The sequence below is a fragment of the Trichomonas vaginalis genome, chromosome IV (genome assembly GCF_026262505.1).
Source record: "Trichomonas vaginalis G3 chromosome IV, whole genome shotgun sequence".
NCBI lineage: Eukaryota > Parabasalia > Trichomonadida > Trichomonadidae > Trichomonas > Trichomonas vaginalis.
In genome coordinates, this window is record NC_067206.1 from 35,178,885 (window position 1) to 35,196,179 (window position 17,295).

Here is a 17,295-nt window from a genome sequence, read left to right on the forward strand (position 1 = left end):
GAAGTAAATACATGCAGAACGAACAGCTAAACGAATTTACTCCAGCAGAGCATATTCATCAGATTCGCTCATATTTCGATATCATAGACAATGCAGTTCAAATTGGTGACACTAATAGAAAATATTCTGACGCAAAGATTCCATCACAACCTGGAACTGCTAAAGATAACACATGGGTAACATTCAATCTCTCACCTCCTGGTGAAAATATGTTGGACCTTTACAATACATTCATTACGTATAAAATGGAAGGTCAATTTATTGTAGATAAAGAAATTGGTTCAGGTTCCAATAAAACAAACCCACCAGGATTTTGGATTGGTTTCGATGACGCTTTCTATGCAGTTGCTGGATATCAAATCCTTGCAAATGGTCGTATCGTATATTCTCAAGACAACGCAAGAGAAGAAGCATATATAACTTCAAACTCACAAACTACCGAACAAATAAAGAAAGTAGATGTTTTCTCAAAGACTCGACATGAAGATGTATGGAGTCATTCGGGAACATGCAGAACAGGACAAATTGTTAGTGGTCCAATTACAGCAGGAAAATCATTTGATTTTAAGCTTCGTTTAAGAATTCCTGTTAGAAGATTCCTTCCATTAGAAGCTATTCGATTTATTCCAGCTTTTGCAGGAAACATTCAGCTTAAAGTAAAGTTCAGTAGCGACGCCTTACAATGCACATCTATATCTGTAAATGATATCATTGCTTTCAATCCAACTCTTAAAGTTGCATTTGCTTCAGATTCAAATCCACCGACAAATAAATTTGTTCCATGGAATGAACCATTCACTATGATAACGAAGGCAATAGAAGCTAGTGGAACAGTTACTATTACAACTGTAACCAGCAACTATTTCGAACAAAGATGGATTTTAATGAATGTTTCATTCATCCAAAGTCATTCTCTTTAGACCCTAACATTTATACAGAACTTGTAGAACATTATACAAACGAGGCTTTATGTTTTCCTGTTAAAGTTATGGATTGGATTCCTATGGACGGTTCATTCTCAAAGAATACAGATAGTTCAAGTGCAACATTTACAGCAGCTTATACGCCTATTAATGTTAAAAGTATTTGGGCACTATTTAGAAAGAAAGACAACTATTATGTTAATTTTGAGAACCCTAAGTTTAAATATCTTCAGCTTTCCATGGAGCTTATGGAAATATGCCTGCAGAACCTGAAAAATCATATGGACCTGTATTTTATGAAATGGTTGCGAACGCTTGCAATACAAACAATGATATGATAGGATTTAATGAAGATGTTATGAGGTCATTGGTGGATGATGGTAGTGTGGAACATAAATGGGATAGCTATGACAACACACATTTCTTATGTGGTTTTCCAACAGAAGTGGACTTTTGCTTCCAGCAAGGTCAAACATCTACTGCTCCAATAACATACAAATTGTCTGTTAAAGGACCTATTGAACTAGCAACTGAAAACGTACCAAAGCCACTTATTGGATTTATGAGGGATTGTTGCTTTGCCATTCAGGTGCGTGCTAATGGAATCCCAATAATAAGATTAGATGACTATAACTTAGCTACGGACGACAGTGAGGAATAAAGGATGAACATTTATTTTTAAATCTTATAAATGAGTTCTTCATCAAGCTCTCGCGAACCTTCACCATCTATGAAACAAACTTTACCAAACGATTATGGAGCACCTATTGAATATTTCTTACGAGCTGCACAATGGCAAAGAGCAGTTTCACCAAGGTTAGGTGTTCCACCAGCTCCTGTCAAAAATAGCATTTGGTCAAGTCCTTATATAAAATATGGTCTCCCACTAGGTTTGCTAGCTACAGCAGGAGCAGTTATGATGTTGAAAAGAAATAAAGCAAATGTTATAAATAATACTGAAATAGCTGAAGTTAAACAAACTCCAACACCTTCGCCAAAACCAACGCCTTCACAAACAACACCTTCAATGACTCCTGAACCTATGAAAGTACAAACTCCTGTTCAAAAGTCAACTCCAAAACCGACTCCAACATTTAAACCAGAACCTACTCCTCAAATAAATCGTAAAACTCCTGCGTTTCCTTACTGAAAAATAACGTTATTTTTATTTTATTTGAACATTTTATTTAGAGTAAAATGACGACTAAAGTCACTGAAGCAATGAAACAAAAATTTTTGGTAGAATACATTAAATCAGGAGCGGTTCCAGGAGGTTTTTACGTTCATACTATGAAGGATGGTAGAGTTCAGTTTAGAAAGATAAAGCAACCATTAGATAGAGAAGGTATATTAAGGAAGATTAAACTTCATGAGGACAACATTGCTGAACTTAGGAAGAAGTTAGAAGAGTTGGAGAAAGGAAGAGAGTTATAAAGCAATGAATTCAACGGGTGAAAAAAGAGGTGAAAAAAGAGGTGACATCTCACCACTTCACCTAAATTTATTTTTGTGCTATGTTTTCATACGTGTGAGGGTGGTGATATCATTAATTTTTAAGTTTATTTTATTATTTAGCGAGAACGTTTATTTTTATGTAAATGACGAAAACTATTGAGATAACAAACTACAACGGTCATGAGTTCAAGAATTTGTTCTTCGTTCCTCGTGAAAATACATTCTATCAGATACGAGGGAGAAAGGGTAAAGTTAGTTTGAGCGTTTATGAAGGAATGAAGAATGGAAAGTTTATACAAGCATACGATACAAACGGTAAACGTGTTTCATTAGCTTTGTCAAAACTTACTAACATTTATTTTGACAGTGACTTTGACTCTGACGATTGGAGTGACAGCAGCGATACTGAAGAATATGAACTGTTGTGTGAAGCAAAGCAATGGGAAGAGTTGCAATACTTTTGTAAGTGAGAACGTTTATTTTTACAGTAGTGAGTTCGTTAGTGAAAACATTAGTGAATTCGTTAGTGAAGTCGTTAGTGAGGTGAAGTGGTTGGCGGCTTTATAAATATTTAAGGTTAAGTTGGTGTTTGTGTTTGTGTTGTAAAATATACGTTAACGGTTTTGTAAAGTGTCAAATTCACAAGTATTGTGTATGGAGGAACGCAGTGCCACAGTACACAAGACTTGTATACTAACTGAGTCTCTGGGAAGCGCCAATTGTTGTTCCAACCTTCTTTCCATAAGAACCTGTGATTGTTGTGCCACCACGCGAAATTGAGCCACCGAAGATTTTTCCAAGACCTGGAACTCTTGAGACATCGGCACCAATTGTTGTGCGGCCAAGCTTGATATCGCCACCGAATGTTCTACCGCGTGTTAATGTGTCATATGAGCCTCTTAAGGAACCAAACTTTCCGCCATATCCAATTGATGCTTGGCCACGACTTCCCTGACCTGTGTATCCGAAGGAAAATGATCTGCCAGATGGTGTAATGTGAGAAACATCAAATACGGGGAGTTTTGTACTTGGATGATGGCCAATGGATGGGAAAGTAGTTCCTCTTGATGGAGCTAAGATTGGCTGTGAAGATCGTCTGTATGATGGCATTGAGGGTCTGTATGATGGCATTCCACCCCTTCCAATAGGTCTTGGAGCTGGAGCTGTTCTTGGAGCTGGTCTTGGAGCTGACATTGGAGGTGGCTTGTATGCTGGCATTGCTGGTCTTGGAGCAATTGGTCTTGGATTGTATCTTGGCATTCCGCCACCTCTTGGTGCATTAAGCTCATGCCAGTGTCTCAATCTATCAACTTCCCATTCAACTGAAAGACATGTTAAGAAGAGGAACATTTTAGATTATGAAGATGTGTCAAATGACAAATCTGCCAAAATATTTTTTTATAGGTTGTCTCACTTTTGTGGACAAAATGCAAAAACCTATGAATTTTCCTATTTTAATTTGATATTCATAATATATAAGTATTTGTAATGCATATTCTATCTTCTAATTAGTAAAATTACATTGCCCGCCAAAATCAAAAATTTTCTATTGAAAAAATAGCGCCAAGTCCAAAAGTGTCATTTTCTCATTGAAGACCGCAGCTGGAGTCAATGCCGATTATCCACTTGCTGGGATGTTACACAGCCTTTGATCTGGCCAATCATAGTGCTGTTCCATCCACATCAGCAAGTGATTTCGGCATCAGATCTCCACTTGGTCTTCCATGAGAGTTCTGCAAGCCAGGAGTGCAATATCTATACAGCCTTGCTGCTAGGATATAGTAGCCAGGCTGCGTAGATATTGCGCTCCTATGGATATGAGTTATACGTTATTATCCGCATGGGCTCATACTGCCATCCTCTGGTTCCCGAAGGGCCAAGGATTCCCATGGAAATGATGAAATTACTGAAAAACATACTGCAAACGTGGAATTCAGTCGAAGTTCACAAGGAAACTATTATGTGACAACATGCTCATTTAATGAAATCAAAAATGTTGTTATATCAATGAGCGGTTCAAATATTAAACTTCTTGTTTCGATCTCTGGGTTCAATGGCACAGTAACTCCATCTCAAACAATTTATATTTACTATTCAAACTGTGTAATTTATCGTACATGCACAACACAATCTATTCAGACATCATCATCTTCGGAAGGAGTATTTTTGTATACAAGTGTATCATCATCTGATTCAGTCACGAAAAGTTTTCTCCATGATTCTTCAATCTTTAATTGTGGCGAACTAAACAAAGGTAGTTCAATTCATAGATTTTCATTTGGAAATATCAGTTATTCTCGAAATAATCTTACAAACAACAAATGCACCGATGATGTTGGAATAGAAATTGATTCTTATCAGAATTGCAACCTTAGTCGATCTACATTTAAAGATAATAGCGCAGTTAATAAAATTTTTTATATCGGAGCATCAGGCCCTTATAATTTTTACCAATGCAATATAGTTAGAAATACAGTTTCATATAATTGCTTTCGAATAATTAATTCAGCACAAATTATAATAGAAAGCTGTTCATTTATTAACAATCAATGTTCTCAAACATTTGACCTAAGTTCATCTTCTTGTTCTGTTACAATTATCCAGAGTGATTATGATGGACAATCTGTAAGTGCCACTATAAAAAGTACTAAAAAAGGTCATTACAACAATTTATCACATATATCTACTGGGTTATGTCATGCAAATTTCACATTCAGTGATTATTTAAATGTTCATAATAATGAATTGAACAATGGAGTATACAATGATATTCCTACACGCTTCAATATATATGGACTATCTAATTATTTAGATTGTTCTCACATTTTAACTAAATTCATTGTCTCTCCTAACTAAACATAAAAATACTTATATATATATTTAATAAATATTTTATGCTTGAGTCAATGCAATAAGATGATAAGATGTGAGTAATCATCTCGATATTCCTATCATAATATAGTTGACTATATTAAAAGACAGAAATGATAAGGATAACATTTATACAATATAATATTTTGAGTTCTTATTATGAGAATTCTCCAAGCATTCATATAATGAGAATATACCATTAAATTAAAATATAATGGAAAATCCAAAGATACATTATCCATGCATCCAAAAAAATATCTCAATTTTCATTTAATCACTTCTATTTTCAGTTCTTATTTAAGGTGCATATCAAATTATCCAACGTTATATGGTGAGAGCTGTTTATGTGTTTATTTTCCACCGTGTTGACATTATGAAAAATGACTATGTACAAATAATCCTAATTAATGTTAACTCAATTTTCTAACAACTAGTGTGAAGCACCATATCATACTCTCTTAAGGCTGTGCTTACCACTTTCTCACAGATACTTTATAATCCCACAAATAAATTAGAGTTTGCGAATTAAGCTGTAAACACCGAAATAAGTTGTAAACGCTACTAATTCTTTACAGGATATATTTCATATCTCCTCATTAATGTGTGGGTCTTTCTTGTTGTAATAAAGTTGTTTACAGCTATATTCGTTGTTTACAACTTACTTCGCTAACTCTATTCAAAAAAAAACTGGGTTTTACATGGGGTGCAAAAAATGCGCAAAAGCGATTATTTAAAATTGAATCTGCGCATATTTTGCGCATTTGAAAAAATATGGAGTTGACTATTATAAATAATCAAAACCATTAATAAAGTATAGCCATAATTGCATATGCAAAATATATTAAAGAAAAAATGCTTACATCTTTTGACTACTTTACGCGGATAGATTTTTAAACGCACAAATAATGCGCAAATTGAATGTAAAAAACTCATAACAAAGATATGAATTTAACCTCTCAAACACTCTCTAGTTTTATAAGGCATAGATAGTTTAAATTCTTATAAATAAAAATAAAAAAAATCAAAAAACTTATTTAATAAAATGATGAGAAATCGATTTCTACGTCCTTCAAGTTGTTGACTGTCTCATTCAGTGATGACAAGTCCACTTCAATCTTTTCAGACAGTTTCTTGAAACTCTTCAACAGAGTATTTGCTAATTTTGTCACTTTTTCAGGTCTTAACAAATACGGGACGGAACCATAAGGTGCCAACACGTTCATTCCGTGTATTTCATCACCAACTCTTGTTCCCTTCAGAATGTACCATCTCGCTCTGTCGTATTTGATCAAAATTAGTAAGTTCACGTTTCCTGACTCTAGTTGGGCCACTAAGTGTCTTCTTTGGTCCGGAATGACCATGTGAACCATAGAACTCTTTGAAAACATGGTCGGATAAGCTCCACCAGGAGTTGTACTGTAAATGCAGTCTGCTGTCTCAATGAACTGGAATCTCCATGGGAAGATATGATGAGTAGTTGGTTGAGCGTCCATTGCACATAGAACTACTGAGCCGTGGTTGACAATATAATTCTCTTCTTCAAGAGACATCATGACAATCGTAAGAATATCGTTTTTATGTTGTGAATTGACCAAGAATGGTCGTATAACCGCTTTTTCGTGTAAATGAATAAGACATGAGGATTTTCCGTACTTAAAACTGTCTTGTACGCAAGAATAGAACTGATCGATATCATTGTAGTATAGACAACCCGCTAATAGTTGTATATGCTGCTTAATACGTGGACATTCGGATAATTCTGGAATATCAAGTTCCGAAATTTTCCTTTTTTTCAATTGTCCGCGGATATCTAGACATGTATCCATCAGTAGATCAAAGAAACTAACACGTACATCGTTTTTCGAATCATCTATCCGGCCATTTGATATCATGACATTAGATAAAGCAGAAGAAAGCTCTGGAAGAGGATAGAACATGAAGTCATCGGTTCCTGATAATGGAACAGTGGCCGCGGCAATCATTTCGCCTGATTTTTTGATCAAATTTAAAGATTTTTTTTCTTCTGTGGAAAATTTTGTCAAAAGTTTGCTATCGGCAATCCATGTCAATGTAGAGAACGATATCGGTGGAATTTCGCCTAAAAACCGTTCAGCGGTTGGTCGAACTTCTAATTCTAAATTTTGTCCTTTAACTCGTTGGAGACCGAACATTACTGCTCCTAACAAGGATGATGTTAAGAAGTGGTCATCGTAAAGTCCTTTTCCGAACAATTCTGTAACATCTCGAACAATAAATGTCAAAACTGGAATTTCTCGCATTTTGCAGATTGTAGAGATTGCGTATACCTCTAATATAGAACGAGAACTTGGTGTTTGCCACATGGGAACGATGAAATTGATCATTTTGTTGAGTTTTAGTTCAAAAGCTGATTGAACTCTGAAATAAACCTCATCCATCACTTCCTTTGTAGCCTTCTTGTTGTATAGTGATCCTATTGACCATGAGTATTGGTTGTTTACGTATTCTGCGCATGCAATGTCTGAATTCCAAAGATTTGCTGATTTTCCGATAGTTCTATGTGATACAAACCTACTGAGTTTCTTGTGGTTGTGAGTTATGAGTATAGAAAAGATCGCGTGTATGAAATATTCAACATTTCTTAAAATATAAGTCGAAGATTTCAAAGCAAGAATGACCATGTACCTACAATTCTGTATTATTAAAGAATGTACACCAAGCCTATAGTTTCCAATGTCGTACTTGAAGATTTCCCCTTTTCTATGCTTGTTTTTGAAAAATTCTTGGGAAAATTTTTCAATGTAAGGTTTGATTTCATCGTCTTCGCATTGGCTGTAAATGGTCGCGTGTTCTTCTTCTTCACAAATAAAAAGAGATAAACTGGATAAACCAAGTTTTTTTGCGACCATATTTAAAAATGAAATAAAAGTGGAGATACTAGGCGAACTAGATAAACCATCCAATAGCAGGGTCTTGTGGATACTCAATAAGTTGGAGATTTCGTTCGATTGGCGACCAATTGGAATATCATTCACAAAATTAGACATAATTTGAACTTCTGTTGGCTGGTTGTCTACAGATACATGGTAAATGATGGATGGTGGCTTGCCAGCTTTGCATTGGATCTTTGCTTCGATTGGATATCTTAAATCGTCTCCATCAACGCTACAAACACTTCCTCCTTCTGTGGATTGGAAATCTGTGTCTCCAAATTCATAATTCATGTGAAGAAGCGAACATTGTATAATTCCATGTGGCATTTTTTTGATAATTACTTTATATGACTCTGTATTTCGATTTAAGTAGATTTCATGGAAAGTCACATCTCCATTGAATTCAATTAAGTACTTTTCAAGCGCGTTTTTAACTTGATTTGGAATATTATTTGAAAATGGTGTCAAAAGACGGCAATACTTACAAATATAGAAGATGGTAAACTCGTTGGTACCACTGTAGATATATTTTAATGGAATTTTCTTGGCAATCCAGGCAGAAATCATTATTATCGATAAAACAGGGATTAATAAATGTTTGATATATCTTATACCCTCAACTATAGCCTTTTCATGACATACTGCATAGCTATTTGCGTTAATTGCAATTTTTGTCTCAAAAATTGTGACATTTTGAAATTTATAATTATCGTTTTGAAAATCTTGCTTTGTAATAACATATCTGGCTAATGGTAAGTTGTTGCTTAAGATTTCAAATCCGTTATTCATATAGTTTGAGATAAATTTTGAATTTACTTGGCCAATTAATGAAATTTGATTGTTTGGTAAAGATAAATTGTTTGACATATAGATATTGTACTTTTCTGTATAGTTGATGAAGCATGGAGATGAAAATAATTTACTATTTTGATGATTCTTGGTTTCAGGAGAGTTGTTCAGCATTTTTCTTCGAAATGACTTGAAATTGAATAAAGACAGATCCAAATCTAGCAAACTAGAGTCTACCTCGATTAAAAATCTGCGAGAGAAAAGCCATGAAATCATTTTTTTTTGAGGAAGTAAAGAGGATCTCAGAAAATTTTTGATTGAAATTAATATCAAAGAGAGTAACATAAATTAACCTCGAAAAAATCGAAAAAATAATCATCAGAATCGACATGAATTTTTAATCGTACTATTCAATTATTTATATTTCTGAAAAAATTCAAATATTGACACATTTTCTGCCGAATAACGGAAAATTAATGCTGTTAGTAGTAGAATTGTTTCCAATGTAGTTACATTTCATACATCTGCATGCTATATTTTTGAATCCTACAATGGATGACTCCCATGCAAAATTATTGCTAATTGTTGTATATTGTATAACAAGGTTTTTACAGTTATTCAAATCTAATGTAGCATAAACTTTTCCTCTGCAATGTGAAATATTTACATTATCAACCAAGATTTTCCCTCCAGATATTGCTATTAATCGATAAGTTGAATTTCCGCAGTTATTCATTGAAGATTCTTTTATTGTTTGCCGAATTTCAGATGATTCTGGAGCTTGCGTTTCCAGAAGCTGATTATTTACAGAATTTTCTACACAATTATAAGCACAAACCCTATTCCATACTGTTCCTCTATGCTGTAATATCAATATTTCCTTCGGTGTATCAGAAATAGAACAATCTTCTAATAAAATTTTTGGTGATATCCTTTGATAAGAATATTAATTTCTACACTTTCTCTTTTCACAGGTTCTACATTTTTTGAAGTAGTTTGAATTCTTCTTTTAACCCAGAATTTTCGCATTTTTAAAAAATTAAAAATAAAAATGTTTGAAGAGGAAGAAGAAATTTTATCATTTGAAGAAGAGGAAGAAGAAACACAAGAACCTGTGAATTATGATGAATATATTGATAAACAAATTCAAGATGCTTTAAATGAAAATAAAGGAAATTTAGAAAGAGAATTATTACAAAAAATACCAAATTCTGAATGTTATTATAATTCAATAACAGCAGCAATAGGACAACAAAACAAAGGAAAAACATTATCTGTTTTAAAAGAAATTATTAAAATATCACAAAATGATCCTTTTTGTCATTTGTTAGTTTATATTAATAAAACTGGAGAGCCAACAGATTCAACATTTGAATCAATAAAGAAATTAATTAAATGTCCCATAATATATCGTAGTCATGAAGATGCTGAAGAATATATTCATCAATTATTATTATTCAAACAATTATATAATTCGATTAAAGAAAATCATTATGATGATAAAATAGATGATAATCAAAAGAATGAAATGTTTGAAAATTTATTTATTAATGATTTTTCTAAAAAGTTTTGTCATACATTAATTTTCTTAGATGATGCCGTAAAATCTAAATTAATTGAAAAGAAAGATTCTGATTTTAATCAATGGCTAACACTAGTCATGTGATTTTATCCCAAGCATATGGGGATTCTAAATTTTTGTCCCTATCGTTATCCCAATTGAATTTTTTTTTGGAATTTAAATTTTTTTTTTCTCCATGTAAACTTAAATTTTAATTTTTACCACTAAAATGCAATATTTCAACAAATTAATGAGTAATAATATTTTAATTTATAATAAATATTATAAATCTCCTCAATTTAATGTAATTATTGTATTAATTTTTGTTGAAAATATAAAATCTTCAAGTAAATGATGTGAATTTAATATTTTTAGAATGTTGTTTAATTGTACTATATTATGCATGTAAAATTTTGTTACAATACATTTTATATGGGATCCCCATTGCCCAATTGAGAGAAAATTGAGAGGTGGGATTGGACTAGCCCAATTCAAAATATCCCAGGTGGAAATAAAAAAATTAACAATTCAACATAAAAAAGCATCTTAAATAATAATGATAAAAAGAAATTTTGTATGAATTTCAATCAAATTTGTTTTTATTCAACTTAAGAAATCACTTCATTAATGAAAGAAGTCGGGTTCACAACATATCCCGATCTTGAAACGAAACAACATGTTTTTTTGATGCCCTAAACGGGGGGGGGGGGTCGCCAGCAAAAAAAAGATGTCAAAATTTATCCCAAAAATTTAAAAAAAATCGAAGAAAGTGCATCCCAGGGATTATAAAATTTAAGTTTTCACATCTCTACTAACACAATGTAGACATATACAATGTTCAATTTTCTTAGCTGTTCAATATTTACGAGGTTTATCAACGAATATTAAATCTAACCTCTCAACTGTCTTTATCTTTTCTGGGTTCTCTGCTCAACAATTTAATGTTATTCGAAATCAAATAAATATGCAAATACCAAAAGAAGAATTATGGTATAAATACACTCAATTAAGTAATCATGGTAAAATTATACATGACTGTATAAAAGGTATAACAAAGTTTATTTATTAAAAAATATATTATATTTATTTTTTTATTAATTTAAAACAAATAGAATGATAGACGATGAAACAATATTAAAGGGATATAATTTTAATGAAAGTTATACACCGGCTGTGAGAAAAGAAGGAGCTGGAAAAGTGAAACAATATTTAAAACATCCAACATTTGATATTACTAAGCAAACACAGGCAGCACTTCCAACTCCGCAAAAGGCATCATATTATATTACTGAAAAGAAAGAACTTTTTGGTAAAGATCCTGCATTTAGAATGGATTATAATCCATTTACCAATGTTCCACTTCAACCTGGTTTAGTTCCTTTATCTAGGGATGCGACGGTTTTACGCCATGACCGTTTTCATCATTAAACGTAGAAAGATATATTAATATTATTTTAAAATTAAAAAAAAATAAAGAAAGTATAATAAGTAATTATTTAGTTATCGATATATATATGTAAAGTGATAATCTGAGGATAATCTGAGGAGGAGTCTGAGGATTAGACCGAGGAGTAGTTTGAGGAGTTTGATGATAATCTGAGGAGTTTGAGGAGTAGTCTGAGGAGTTTGAGGATAATCTGAGGAGGAGTCTGAGGATAATCTGAGGAGGAGTTTGAGGATAATCTGAGGAGTAGTCTGATGAGGAGGGGTCTAAGGAGTAGTCTGAGGATGATGAGTAATCTGATAAGGAGTAGTCTGAGGATGATCTGAGGATAACCTGATGACTAGTCTAGGAGTGGTCTAATAAAAATGTAAAATATTTTCAAAGAAAAAATTCTATGAATTTTATATTTTAATTCTTAGCATTATACTGAATAAAATAAACATAAATATCAAAATTTGAAATTGAACACGCCAAAAAATTGATAATCCACATTCAATATTTTGTAAGTGGCGTACTTTTTGAATACTCGCCATACGCCTTGGAGTTCTCAATTTTGAATTCGCCTTTATTTGAGCGACCTCAGAAAAATACGCCATTAAGAAAATATTGTATGAGATTTTAAATTTGAACACGCTCTACCTTAAGGAATTAAATTTATTAAGATATATTTATATATAATAAACGATTACTTAAAAAAGTATTTCATCGCTTATGTAAGTTTCAAAAAAATCACGAAAATAAAAAAATCAAGATTAAAACCTTCGTAAGAATCGATTGCATCTGTTAAATATTTCCTTCTTGTTTGAGGATTAACACCATCTGGAATGTTATAAAACTCTTGAAATAATTTCTTACCTCCTGCTATAATTTGTTTATCATTCATTATTTAAGAAGATTTAAAAAATGTCAAAAGTCAAAAGAAAAAAAAATATTAATGAAAGATGATGATTCGCCGTTGAAAGTAAATAATGGAATAGTAGTAATTGATATTCCACTTTTATTTAATTATGTTTTGTCCATCCATCTCTCTCTAAACCTTCTAAAAGTTTTTTATAAAATTTTTCTCTGTGTATATAATCATTATATACAGCCTTTTCATTTAATCTATAAACACCATCTTCATAAATGAAAAATTCATCAGATGAACTATCATTTTCTATTTCTTCTAATTCACTGGCTTTCTTTAAGTATTTTTTATTCCAATCATCAAAATGAGGTTTCATATTTTGTATGAATTTTTCTTTAGAATCTGGATTATAATTATATTTTTTACAAAATTCAGTATAAGAATCATAATAATATTTTGCACGTAATGGATACCCCGTTTCTACTTCGAATACAAAAGTAATAGGTTTTGATTCATTCATTTCTTACAAATTAAAAAATGTCACTTTTTGAAATTTTCAACTAGATTTAAAAATAATTTCTTTTTTTAATTTCTTTATAACAATGCCTGAAATTACTGAAAATATATGTGCATTTAGAATCATATAATTCAATTATATATATTTTGACTTTTGACATTAAATATGAATTTTAGTAAAAAAATTAGTTTATTTATTCTGGAGATTATTTTTTAAAAGGAAAACGTTCATCAAGTACTTGATAATAATTAGCATAATGCATTTTAAATGCATTTATGTCCATCTTTAATTCTGTATATTTTTCGAACCATTGTTTGAGAAACATTGAAAGAACAAGATGATAAGAATCTTGAGCTGGTTCCCCAAGAGGATAAATGGCTGCAAATGTGTGTAATGCATCATCAACTGAAATAACACCTTTGATTGTTTCAAGTATTTCAAGATAATCTTTAAACTTTTGTGGTAGTTTTCCTTCATAGAACTCCTTTGGTACTTCACCTTTAAAGGTTTCTTGTGCGTCAAACACTTGATAGTGCATTTAAAAAAAATGAATGTCAAAAGTCAAAAGATAAAAAAGTGTCAAAAGATAAAAATGACCTTTAAGTTCGCAAAGTTTTTTGGAACTATCTTTGAAAATGATGGACAAATTTATGTTGATGAAGCAATGACAATTCATGAAAGAATCTATAATGGTGAAGATCTTTTCCAAGAGGAAATGAGTCTAGCATTGTTTTTCTTCCTGAAGACATGGTATGAAAATCAAAGAGAACTGAAAATGACGAAGGGACAAATCATGGATAACATAAGAGAGTTCGAACGAAGAATCATAATTGAGCAGGAAAAGAATAATCAATAAGGTCAGTCAGTCAGTCCGTCAGTCAATGAAAAAAAGAATGATTTAATTAAACGTTAAATATTTATTCTTAAAAAAGTTTTTTAATCTCTTGGTACTATGTGATTGAATCCTTCGTATGGAGTAATTACTGTCTGTAGGATTATTTCATACTGGTGTGGATTTGGTAGGAATACTCTTGAACCATTACTGAGATCATTCCAGATCCTTTGTGGATGTCTTGTAATATCGTGGTTGTATCCGATAGTTAGTATACATATCAAGGGTACGGAGGCACTGCGTTCCACCGTACCCATTATATGTGAATTTGACACTTTACAAAACCGTTAACTTATATTTTACAACACAAACGACAACACTAACTTAACCTTAAATATTTACAAAGCCACCAACCACTTCACCTCACTAATATAAAAAATAAACATTCTCACTTACAAAAGTATTGCAACTCCTCCCATTGCTGTGCTTCACATAACAGCTCATAATCTTCTGACTCACTTTCTTCTTCATATAGGTCAAAATCACTGTCAAAATAAATGTTAGTAAGTTTTGACAAAGATAATGAAACACGCTTACCGTTTGTATCTATTGCTTGTATAAACTTTCCATTATGCTTGTAGTCATAAACGCTCAAACTAACTTTACCCTTTCTCCCTCGTATCTGATAGAATGTATTTTCACGAGGAACGAAGAACAAATTCTTGAACTCATGACCGTTGTAGTTTGTTATCTCAATAGTTTTCGTCATTTATATAAAAATAAAATAAAAAATAATTTTAAAAAATAAATGATATCACCACCCTCACACGTATGAAAACATAGCACAAAAATAAATTTAGGGTAGAAGGTTAGATCTAACCCGATTTCTAACCCGATAACTAACTTTGTGAATTTACACCAAAAATAAATTTAGGGTAGAAGGTTAGATCTAACCCGATTTCTAACCTCTTTTCTACCCTGTTGAATTCATTGCTTTATAACTCTCTTCCTTGGTTTCTTTTTAGTTGCTTTCTTCACGTCTGTCTCCAACTTGACTGTCTTTCTTCTTCGGCCGTAATGATACCAGTTACTTCCACCAGTCAATGGGTCAAATGGTCTTTCGTAAGGGTTTCCATACATTCCATAGGGACCATACGGAAGAACTACTGGTGGAGAAGAAACATTTTCTTTAGTTCCATCGAATCTATAGGGTGTCCAAAGGTGTGTTTAGCACAAACTTGAATACTGCGAATAGAAATAAACAAGTTACATATATATAAAGTTTATTTAAATATAATCACCATTGGATTCAATCACGCGTTCGCAGCGATCGATCCAGGCTTGAAAGACACGCTTTAAATCATCATGAGAAAATTGCTCAAATTGCTCTCTTACAAAATTTTCAAGATCATCTGGACTCGCGAATTTGCGTCCTTCAGCTCTCTTTTTTAGCGTGCCGAATAAATAAAAGTCAGAGGGTGCAATATCAGGTGAATAAATTGGGTTTGGAACAACTTTGACATTGTTTTCCACCAAGTAATTCATTACCTTATGACTTTTGTGAACTCTTGAATTATCAAAATGAATTGCAAACTTTTGTTTTTGTTGTTTGGATTTCTCAAACTCATCAGAATTGATAATTTGAGTAAGAACATTGTCAATTAGATACTGAGCATTCATCGTATTAGGTTTATGAAGAATATCAATTGCGATGATGCCATTCACGCCCCAAAAAACCGACAACATCATCATTGGTGTGTCAATTTTTTTCTTCGGGAATGTTTGCGGATTTTCATCCTTCGGGGTCCACATGATTTTGGCTTCTGTTGCATATTGAAACCAAGACTCGTCCCCTGTTACTAAAAAGCGAAACTTCTTGGATTGATACGCACCCAATATAGAGAGGAGCTCTTTCGAAGATTGGACTCTAGATTTTTTTTGAACTGAATTAAGGTTGTGCGGAACCCAACGTGTATACGCTAGTTTGTAGTTCAAATAATTGTGCAGATAATAACTGACTGTTGTACGTGGTATCTTTGTCATCTCCTCTATCCTTCTGAGTGATCTCTTGGGTCTTCATCTAGCGCTTGAAGAATTGCTTTGATTTTTCTTTGATCCGGCGATTTTTTGTCAATTTTTATGATGGGCGCCTTTTTGTTCATGAAGTGATACATCCTAACATGATACGTTACAGTGGAATAGCTAGAAGCATCCATACCGAAGCATTTTACCAATGTCTCGTAGATTTTTTTACAGTCTTTGCATTTTTTTGCAAGAGCGAGGATGTTTTCTTTATGATTCATTAAAAAAATGAAAAAAAATCCCGCCAAAATTTCCCGCGAAACCGCCTCTTGTCTCAAAATTCATTTTATATCCAGGCATGGCGCCAAAATACAACTTACTCATCATATACATATATTCATATTTTTTATTATATATTTATAATCAGCATATATCTCCTTTAATAGTCTCATATAGAGCGCTGTGCTAAACGCACCTTTGGACACCCTATATTTAAATGCATTGTTTCACCTTTCATCTGGTCATTAAAGTCTTTTGCGTGTTTTGCAAACTCATCGTCCTTTCCTAAAGCATTTTCTGACTCAGTCGCAACTAAATTGGATGCTTTATTTATGAGCCCTATTTTATTTAATCTTAACTTCTTTGCAACCCAGCCTCCAATCTTCCCTTTATTTGCATCTAATGTCTTCGAAACCCTACCTCCACTCATTTTATTTACTGCGTCATAAGATCCAAGTGCTTTTGCTCCAAATGCTAATGCTTTTGTTCCCATTGCGCCTAAAGCTGTCCAAGCTACCATTTACACCATATTAAAATCATCTCTCTTCAATATTATCTCATAAAAATTCTCGTTACTGGAGAAAGTCAATGAAACATAAACGTTCTCACGGGCTTCGCCCTCACCGCTTTGCGGTCTATCTAACTTCTTTCTTATATCATCTATACGCTTCAAAATGTTTTATCTCCATCTTATAACAATTCAGCAAAAAAGACTTTTCGACCAACTGAACCAGGAGGAAATCATACACATACATTTACAACAAATCCAACAGGTTCGGGTGAAGATTATATGCCACCGTATATTACAGTTTATGCATGTGTTAGAACAGCCTGAAAGTCCTG

At 32.7% G+C, this 17,295-nt stretch overlaps 4 protein-coding genes and 2 pseudogenes across 6 annotated transcripts, besides 7 other annotated features; 3 read left to right on the plus strand and 3 right to left on the minus strand.

Moving 5' to 3' along the window:
- Positions 1-3,077: part of a mobile genetic element that runs on past the window's edge.
- On the plus strand, positions 12-1,584 carry TVAGG3_0224610 (annotated as a pseudogene). The gene has a single exon. A coding segment is annotated over exon 1 (1,573 nt).
- TVAGG3_0224620 (uncharacterized protein) lies at positions 1,615-2,073 on the plus strand (the record flags this gene model as incomplete). Its single annotated transcript, XM_051227094.1, has 1 exon — positions 1,615-2,073. One exon carries the CDS (start codon positions 1,615-1,617, stop codon positions 2,071-2,073), a length of 459 nt encoding a protein of 152 aa, XP_051112080.1.
- Positions 2,341-3,077: a terminal%2Cinverted (terminal inverted repeat of Maverick-1A transposon ID:TVAGG3_0224440).
- A 3,154-nt stretch (positions 3,078-6,231) lies between these two features.
- TVAGG3_0224630 (uncharacterized protein) lies at positions 6,232-9,232 on the minus strand (the record flags this gene model as incomplete). The annotated part of the gene is made up of 1 exon (XM_001312104.1): positions 6,284-8,488. The coding sequence occupies one exon, from the start codon at positions 8,486-8,488 to the stop codon at positions 6,284-6,286; it is 2,205 nt and encodes a 734-aa protein (XP_001312105.1).
- Positions 9,233-10,001: 769 nt separating this feature from the next.
- TVAGG3_0224640 (uncharacterized protein) lies at positions 10,002-10,616 on the plus strand (the record flags this gene model as incomplete). Its single annotated transcript, XM_001312105.1, has 1 exon — positions 10,002-10,616. The coding sequence occupies one exon, from the start codon at positions 10,002-10,004 to the stop codon at positions 10,614-10,616; it is 615 nt and encodes a 204-aa protein (XP_001312106.1).
- A 694-nt stretch (positions 10,617-11,310) lies between these two features.
- Positions 11,311-11,520: a mobile genetic element.
- Positions 11,521-13,524: 2,004 nt separating this feature from the next.
- Positions 13,525-13,857, minus strand: TVAGG3_0224660 (uncharacterized protein; the record flags this gene model as incomplete). Its single annotated transcript, XM_001312106.1, has 1 exon — positions 13,525-13,857. One exon carries the CDS (start codon positions 13,855-13,857, stop codon positions 13,525-13,527), a length of 333 nt encoding a protein of 110 aa, XP_001312107.1.
- Positions 13,858-15,358: 1,501 nt separating this feature from the next.
- Positions 15,359-15,386: a terminal%2Cinverted (terminal inverted repeat of Mariner transposon ID:TVAGG3_0224670).
- Positions 15,359-16,662: a mobile genetic element.
- On the minus strand, positions 15,439-16,566 carry TVAGG3_0224680 (annotated as a pseudogene). The gene has a single exon. A coding segment is annotated over exon 1 (1,128 nt).
- Positions 16,635-16,662: a terminal%2Cinverted (terminal inverted repeat of Mariner transposon ID:TVAGG3_0224670).
- Positions 16,663-17,185: 523 nt separating this feature from the next.
- Positions 17,186-17,295: part of a mobile genetic element that runs on past the window's edge.